We start from the raw sequence: 8,907 nt of genomic DNA on the forward strand, positions 1-8,907 counted from the left end.
ATCAGAATTAACTATTTGTGTCAAATCTTCATTGGTTTAAGAAAAAACTTTTCATCTTTAGAACAATTACTACACCATAAAATGTATTTTCCTGGATGCAATGAACTTAAGACCGTTACTTATGGATTTTCAATATATCAGATATGAATATTTTATTTGTTGTTATTTCACCAATTCTCATCAAAAACTGTAAAAATTCGTCACTACTTCAACAAATTCAGTGGTTGTTAAACGACACATACTGTAAAATGACAAACACTAAACTGATCATATGGTAGTTGGGTGATGGTTCTGCTTGCCATATGACTCTGAAAGAGGAATGCTAATTCTGAGCCACGTAATATATAATCTATTGAAAGTATCTCAAAAGATCTAAGTGTGTTTCAATATTTTCTATACTCTATGTTTTATATTTGCGACTATCATAATTATAAAAATATTTTTATAAATTATGATATTATAAAGACATTTGTTCTTGGAATCTATTTTGAAATTTTTTAAGACGTATTGAAGATACTTTTATTTTTAATCATATAAATAATTCTTAGGAAAATATTTTATTTTAAATTTATTTTCTACATAACAAAGCAATGACTTTAACAAAAAATTCTTGTGTAAAACAAAAGACTTCAATTGCTACAAAAACAACAAACTCGTTTTATCGAAGTTGCAGATTTTGTAATTTTTTACTCACTGGCTTTGATCTGATTGCAAAATTCACAAATATTTATTTCGTTTTATTGTTTTTGTTTTTAATTTTTACAATTCAAATTAATTAATTATTTTTTTAAAATTTTTTATTTAAAAACAAGTTCTTTACTTCGGATACAATTTTTTGATACTATAAATTTATATACACATGCACTTTTTTTTATGAGAAGATAACATGATTATTAAATAAAACATATATATTTTGTTACTATGTGTAAATATGTTTATTATTTTTAACATTTTGAGATATATTTTAGACAAACATAATGCAGAAAATATATTTTTATAGCTTAATATGTCCCTTTATAATCATTTTCCAGTTAAACTGGCATAAAGTAAAATTATTTTCTTTAATAATATCAAAATCTAGCACTTTTTATATATACTTTCTTACATAGACTTTATTCATTTCCAGATAAAGTGAAAAAGTCCCCAAGAGCATTTACAAAGTAAACTTCTTAACTTGTAGATATTTCTATTTTACAATGATATAAGTCAATTATGAAGTAAATTCCCTCAATTTACTCATCCGTAAGTGGGTGCTTAAATATATTAAGTGTTCACATTACAACTAAAGTGCTAGCTAAATTCACTAAAAAAAGAAAAAAAATAAGAAAATGAAATTTTAAATTATCGATATAATTTATCAAAGTAATTAAGTTATATATCTAGAGAAAATGTAATAATACGTATGAACTATTATATTCTACCAAGCGGGGTGTCCTAAGAGTATTTACTGTTTAATGTAGTTACCTTTTTTCTAAAAAACAATAGATTAATCGGATACCAGTTGTTATCTACATTAGAGTAAAAATACGATCTCGTAGAAGTTTTGCATAGTTGTTTCAATTTGACAAATTTCAATCCAGTGCCTTTTTTGATACTTTTAAACTCAGCATATATGAGCTATATAACTAGCACTATAAGTACTGCTAAGACCAGTCTCTATCAACATACCTTGCAATAAAAGTACACACTTATGTTAAGGAGATTATTGCTTTTATATAAACAAACGAGTCTATTACACTTTTTTTCTTGGTCCAAAAAATGACAAGAATAGTTGTAGAATTAGAAAAAGAGGATAAATTATATGAGATACAGAGTCTCAAAAATTTTTCCTAAAAAAATCTTTCTTTACAAAAACCTACATATTAAACTTAATTTATTACAAAATATTTTTTGAGTTGTTATTTTATACAGATAGTAAATGATTAGCTTTTAAAAAGTATATAACCAACGGAACTCCAATATTTAAAAGAAATCACAATATCTCTATGAGATACCAAAAGATTTCAACTGCATTATTGTCAATTCAACATTATTCGATTTGGTGTAGAATACGATAAATATACAATGATTTAAATATGACATACAATGAAAATTATGACATAGATATAAACGATATAATTCTAAATCCCAATATTTACCTAAAACTTTGACTAGTAAGGATATGTAGCTGTTTTCTATACGAATTTTTGAGTCAAAAAAGGTATCAAATTTGTTAAAACCGTAGCATATAGTCTGTTTAAAATTTTAATAAAAAATAACAGTCAGACATAGCCTTCACAAACAGTGTACGTACTACGTAGTACCTTAGATATATAGATACTACCGAGGAAGATCTTATCATACTAAATATATCATAATAAATATACTAATATATAATAAAAAATTCAGAATAATTCAGAAATGTGTCTTGCTAGTATTATCTTGTTACAATATTAGATGAGTTCTAAATTTATCTTAGATACATAGATACGATCGATGAAGTCCTGATCGCACTAAACGTGATATGAGTGGTTAAGAATATCTTCAAACTCATAAGAATATACAATACAAAATTAAAATTATTATTATATATTATTATTAAATACTTTTATTTTGTTTCAAAATTGGTTGCCCAAAATCTAATATAATGAATACATAATTACTGAAAAGAGTTTTTAAAATCTTAGAAAAACTCTGTTAATACTATTATTTCTAAGTTTGAGTTTTTTACATATCAACCTAGAGACTTATGGTGCTCCCCCAATAGAATTACAGTATTTCTCTAAATCCGTATTCATCAAGATATTCTTTTGAATCCAATTTAGTCTAATTTTTTCTATCGATATATTATTATGTTGCGGCTAGTTGAGTTAGTGCCCCTGAGCACTTTTACTCTCTATTAACTGCGAGGTTTCTTCAAAACCCCTCTTTGCGCCTTGACTGGATTATTGTTTATCACTTCATTAGACTAAGCAATAATTGACCTCAGATCTGCATATCTCCCCGAGGAGCCTGTAACCATTCTGAGATATATGAAGATCCATTAAATAGTTCTTTCGTTAATGCATTTGGGGCAGACAAATTCCCGCTTTAAGGTCTCACTTTCTTCCCAAACTGTTGACACTAATCACAACATCAATGTAGATGTGTCATATATATACTCCTGTTATATAATAGAATAAGAAACTATAGCTCATGAAATATTAATATTGTTATTAGGGACTAATATGCACTACGAGTATAATCACAATCGGTACTTCATGCATAGTTTAAGTATTTAATTACAGCACAATATGGGATTTATTCTTCGATTGTTTGTTCAGAGGTACAACAATATCAGCTAAGTGATATATTATTCAAGAGTAGGTCATTCGCATAAAATATGCTTTGAACTTTCAATGTCCATTACAGAAAGTCTTCCATAATCAATATAAAAAACCCAACATAGTAAGGTGACACATTTTTTTTGGATACATCCTTTGCTGAGATGAAGGATTCTTTCTCTTCACATTGACTGCAACTATTAAGTCAGCCATCGTTTTTTCTGATGACGATTTTATTATCGAATATATAATACCACCAAATTAATTTATTCTAATCTTAAAATCATAGTTTTTTATTTTCAAATAATAAATAAAACATTTATGTTTCTATTTTATAGCTGCAGGCGATGATGAGGATGGACCATATCAAGGCAAATATTTAGGCAAATTAAACTCATATCACCATCAAGTAAAAATGCAATATATTATACCTATAGCGTCACTATGATTAAATATAAAAAATATTATTCAAGGTATCCGGTGATGTTTATGCTGTCAATGAGTATACATTCTTATTGATTGGTTTTAATTATGATGGTAATGGAGGTGATACATTCTTTTGGGCTGGAGCATCCAATCGTCCAGGTCCTCAGGGCTTTATAGTACCAGATGAATATAGCAAGTAAGTATAAGTGATATATTGGATTTTGAATTACTTTTTCACAATATTAATATTATTATTTGTTTAAGGACTAACATACTTGATCGTTACCATAATAAAGACTTTACACTGACTTTACCAGATCGTAAAAAAATTACTGAAATTAAATGGCTTGCAATTTACGATCTTAATACTCAAAATAATTTTGGTGATGTCTATATACCAGAAGAATTTGAGCCACCACGTTCTCAAGATGGTGGTACATTATCACGCCGTAGTCATAATGTTAGTAGCAGTGGTATTGAGATATTAGATTCTAAAACAATACGTATCAAAGACTTTAACTATGATGGTTTGGGTAAGCGTACATTTTTTTGGGCGGGAGTAGGCGCACAACCATCAAGTCGTGGTAGTAAAATACCAGATGAAATGGGCTAGTAAGTGATCACATAACTACTTTGTTAATATGGTTTAATATATATAATTTTTTTATCCATTAACAGCTTGGATCCTATACGGAAATATATTAAAGAAACTATAACAATTGAATTGCCTGGTGACAAAACTATATTTGACATAGACTGGATAAGCATTTATGATTTAGCTGACAATGAAAACTATGGTCATGTACTGATAACAGATAATTTGAATGTACCACCTTCTTTGGTCAAAATAACACCTTATGAATTTTCGCTGCCAAATTGTCGACAATTACATAAAAATCTTCAAGTTTCGTGGGAAGTTTTTGGACCACAAATTACGTTACAACTATCAGGGCAGGTAGAGAAAAATGATTATATGTCGTTTGGTATATCTGGTTCGGAGAGCTCTAGTCAAATGATAGGCGCTGATGTAGTTGTGGCATATATTGATGATATACGTGGTTATTCGGTGGATTATAATATAACCTCTTTAGCACCTGTGAGTTACATAAAAAAATATATATTTATTTAATTTATATTAATGACATTTTTTCTTTTAAGTGCGTACAAGTTCTGGGACAAAACAAAGGCGTATGTCGGGATGACGTTGTTGGTGGCTTGGATAGTTTTCAATTAAATACTTACAGTCGTAAAGATGGAATCAATACAATTACTTTCCGTAGAACTTTGATTTCATGTAAGTTTATATATTTTCTTTCATATGTTAAATCATAATGTAACTAAACTGCTTTATAGCTGATTCTGGAGATAAGGAAATACGTCTGGATAAAAGCAATTACGTTGTGTGGGCTCTTGGACAGTTGGATTCTAATAATGAACCAGCTTATCATAACATTTATCCAAAGAGTGATATATTAATTGATTTTAATACAACTGAACCGGTTAACGATTGCTTTAGTTTTACAAAACGGGCGGATAGTCCAGTACAAGTGTGGGAGAAAGTGCGAATACAAGATCCGTATGTTCATTTTATATTTCATTTATATTAAATGTTAATTGAGAAACAATTTATATTTTTTTAGCACGATTCGTACTTTTAATGCATATTTGGGACCTTCCGGTGCTTTGCGAGGTTATCAAGGTCTTACTGGTTAGTAATAGAGAGAAATCCTTTAATATATATAATATATAATTTATAAAAGTATAATAACTTACTTAATATCCCCATTTTGTAATTTGTTGGTAATATGGCCGGATTTATTAATCTTTAATATATACATAGAGATAATGATACATGAATCTTAAAATGTGAAATGTGTTAAAGTTTTTAATTTGATCTTTAGATTACACAGTTGTTGTGGTAATCCAAACTGGCAACATAAGAAGAAGAAATATGGATGAATTACTAAGTAAAAATTATAATTAAAATATGTCACAAATAAAGATTTATAAAGAGTCGGTGGAATTGTATAGAGATCAAATTTGTATATACAGCATATAAAATGGAAGTGTTAGTGAAAAGAACTTGGGACAAGGTAAAGAGACCACGCCAATTTAATGTAACCTAGTAGAAAATCAATAAAAGCTTAAATTTCTGTGTACAATAGGACTGGTAGACAAATGGGCGATGCTCTAAAAAGTAGAGTAGGTGTGTCCCAAACACCTTTGAGATAAAAGTTTCTGTGAGCAATTCTTTTGCACTAGAACTCATCTGAATCTTTCTTGATGTCAGTATAATTTTTATTGTACGTAGGAGACTTTAAAGGAATAAGATAAATAAATACAAACTAGTCTTAATCTACGCTCATATATGTGCACTATATTGGCTATTCTCGATCTACTGATTTTGCTTCTCTTTGAATAGATACGATCTAATGGACAAACTGAATTTATCGCGGAAAGTTAAAAAAGAAACCATCTCTCACTTTCTTTCAGAAGAAATCCTGTAACTCGTAATCGGATATACGTTTCTAAACAAAGTTTTTGAACGATGGAATCGAGAAACAAGATGTTAATAAACAAATCTCATTTGGACAAAATGGAATATAAAAAATCACAGAGACTTCCCTCAATGTGAAGAAATAAAATCTTTATACATAAATATGTCATCAGTGGACACATGTCAACACGCTTTTAGGTATTAAATCCAATGACTACTCCAGCAGCTCTATTTCTATGTAGCGCTTAATACGAGTAAATGAATAAAAACATTAAAATCCTATTAGAATTATGTGGTCTCACTGGTCTCACAACCTGGCAATTTGGAATAATTTTGTCAACTACTGAGAAATTTACTTAGTGTTAAAAACTAGTGTTATATGTTAAGTTTTCTTTCAATCAATAAATTGTATTATACAAAAAGTTCACTCCTTTACATTAAGCAAACAGTTCATGTAATAAATTGATGAGTTTCTGAGCGAAATCATCAGGATTAAAGCCCTCCCACTATTTTAAACATGTATTAATTTCGGCTTTTGATCTGAAAAAATTAAAGCATTATTATTATTATCTTATATTATTATAAATCTTATTTACATTAAATTATTTATTAATGTTTTAAATCTCTAACAATTTATTTGTTTCTGATAATTTGCAGGTCATGTTTCCAGCGGTTTAGCTTGGTATATAAATGGTTATATGATACCAGAATTATATTTAAAACGTGGCTTAACATATTTCTTTAAGGTAAATATTAACTAAAACTTTATAATTTATGTTGATAATTTTAATTTATTATTTAATTATTTACAGGTAAAGGGTGGCAATAATCCACATTCTCCAGAACATTATCAACCATTGATAATAACAGACGAACCACACGGTGGTTATGATCGACTTAGTGATGCAAAACAAAGTGAGATACGAGTTTTAGCTGGTGTTGAATTTACGCGTAGAGGTCGTCCAAAGCCGACAGCAGCTGGACCACTATGTTTGTCGAAGTATCCACTCAATTACGATCGTCGCTTAGATGATAATTTTCCAAGTTTTAAAAAATTCAATCGTTCCTTGATTTCTGTTTGTAGCAGTGAAGATCCTGCTTTACTAGAAATCACTCCGAACATAACATGGCCGGATACAGTATACTATAATAGCTTTACCCATGCAAATATGGGTTGGAAAATACATATTGTCGACAGTTACACTAATCTGCGTAATAGTGGTAACAGTAGAGTCTTCAAATTAGCAAGTAATTATTATATGCATATTCTGACATATACTGCATTAATGCTATTTGCAATTTATGGATTAGCTCCTAATCGTGTGATTATAACATAAATTCCTGCCTGTAGTTTATTTAAGTGTAATTAGCAATATATTTCTAAGTGTATATCGTAAACGACTGAAGTCATACATGTCCAAATAAATTACTCATACTAATAATTTAAACGTCAACGTCACAATGTATACATTTTTTTTTCAAAATAAAATAAATTGTTTTATGTAAATAAAAATAGTTTTGCATTAGTTTCCATTCAAAAAATTTAATTTCAGTTTAGAATTGCAATAAAATATCTATACAATGTTTGTGAATAATTGCGTATATGTAGCATAATTATGTATAAGCATTTATGACAGTGAGTTTGTATATAAGCAATTGTATATTTAAATTTACATATATGGTTAGTAAGTCTATATAAATGATTATTAATAGTTATAATTATAGTAGTATTACAATATCTTTAATATATATATAATATATATATTTTTAATAATGTGAGAACTCATAGATCTATATATTTATTATATATATGTATAATGAGATTGGCGTTAGACTTATTGTAAATAAAATATTTTATCTCGATGATTATTAGCAATTTTTGCTTAGTATAATTTAAGTTCAATGTTACAAAATTGATCATTTTTATGTATAAATTTAAGTAATTCCTTTCTAAAGACAACAAGCAATATTAACACATTTTAATTTAGACTATATCATTAACCTTGATTTAAAACTAATTAAGTATTGCAATTAATATCAATTTGTTTGCATACGCATTTATTCCTACTTTTGTTGTCTTAAAATATAAGTGTCTATTAATATTTTAAATCATTTTTATATATGCGATATGTTATATTATTGCACAAATATTTTATTGCAAGTTTATATTAAATTTTATTAAAAAATTCTGACAACTTTATGTATGAGAACACAATTACTTATTTGGCACTGAACTGTCTTTGAGAGTAGAAATCGTTATCATTGCCAACGTCTAAGCAAAATATATAGAAATACTATTAAAATATTAGTCTGAAATTAAAAAGTCACTAAGAAAGATTTCTTTAATGTTTACGTGAAGTAATATAAAAAAAATATGTATGGAAATGTTACTAATAATGAAATCATGAAATCTTTCTCAACTTTAATCAAAGTATTATTTTTAGAAATTTTATTATTTTGTATATTATTTACGCAAAATTCCATAATTATCCATGTAATTATATGCTACAATATTAATAGACACTTTTACATGATCAAAGAACTTAATAATAATAATTTTACTTTATAGACTGTAGTTAACGTTTCTCTTTGCAATGAGAAAAATACTACAGATATAAGAATACACAATACTACAGCACTTTTTATTATCACTTTTTTTTATATATTTTTTTTTATATTTTT

The 8,907-nt window shown here is 27.6% G+C and overlaps 1 protein-coding gene across 1 annotated transcript in view; it reads left to right on the forward strand.

Moving 5' to 3' along the window:
- Positions 1–7,674, forward strand: part of LOC119676236 (protein Skeletor, isoforms B/C-like) — a 27,667-nt gene extending 19,993 nt beyond the window's left edge. Inside the window, exons 2-10 of the mRNA XM_038087473.1 lie at positions 3,641–3,711; positions 3,776–3,924; positions 3,993–4,340; positions 4,407–4,824; positions 4,887–5,022; positions 5,082–5,304; positions 5,369–5,436; positions 6,883–6,971; positions 7,038–7,674. Coding sequence (XP_037943401.1) covers positions 3,641–3,711; positions 3,776–3,924; positions 3,993–4,340; positions 4,407–4,824; positions 4,887–5,022; positions 5,082–5,304; positions 5,369–5,436; positions 6,883–6,971; positions 7,038–7,562 — 2,027 coding nt within the window. The 3' untranslated portion in view covers positions 7,563–7,674. The remainder of the gene's footprint in view (positions 1–3,640; positions 3,712–3,775; positions 3,925–3,992; positions 4,341–4,406; positions 4,825–4,886; positions 5,023–5,081; positions 5,305–5,368; positions 5,437–6,882; positions 6,972–7,037) is intronic.
- The last annotated feature ends 1,233 nt before the right edge of the window (positions 7,675–8,907 follow it).

This window comes from Teleopsis dalmanni, chromosome 2, assembly GCF_002237135.1.
Source record: "Teleopsis dalmanni isolate 2A chromosome 2, ASM223713v2, whole genome shotgun sequence".
Taxonomy (NCBI): Eukaryota; Metazoa; Arthropoda; class Insecta; order Diptera; family Diopsidae; genus Teleopsis; species Teleopsis dalmanni.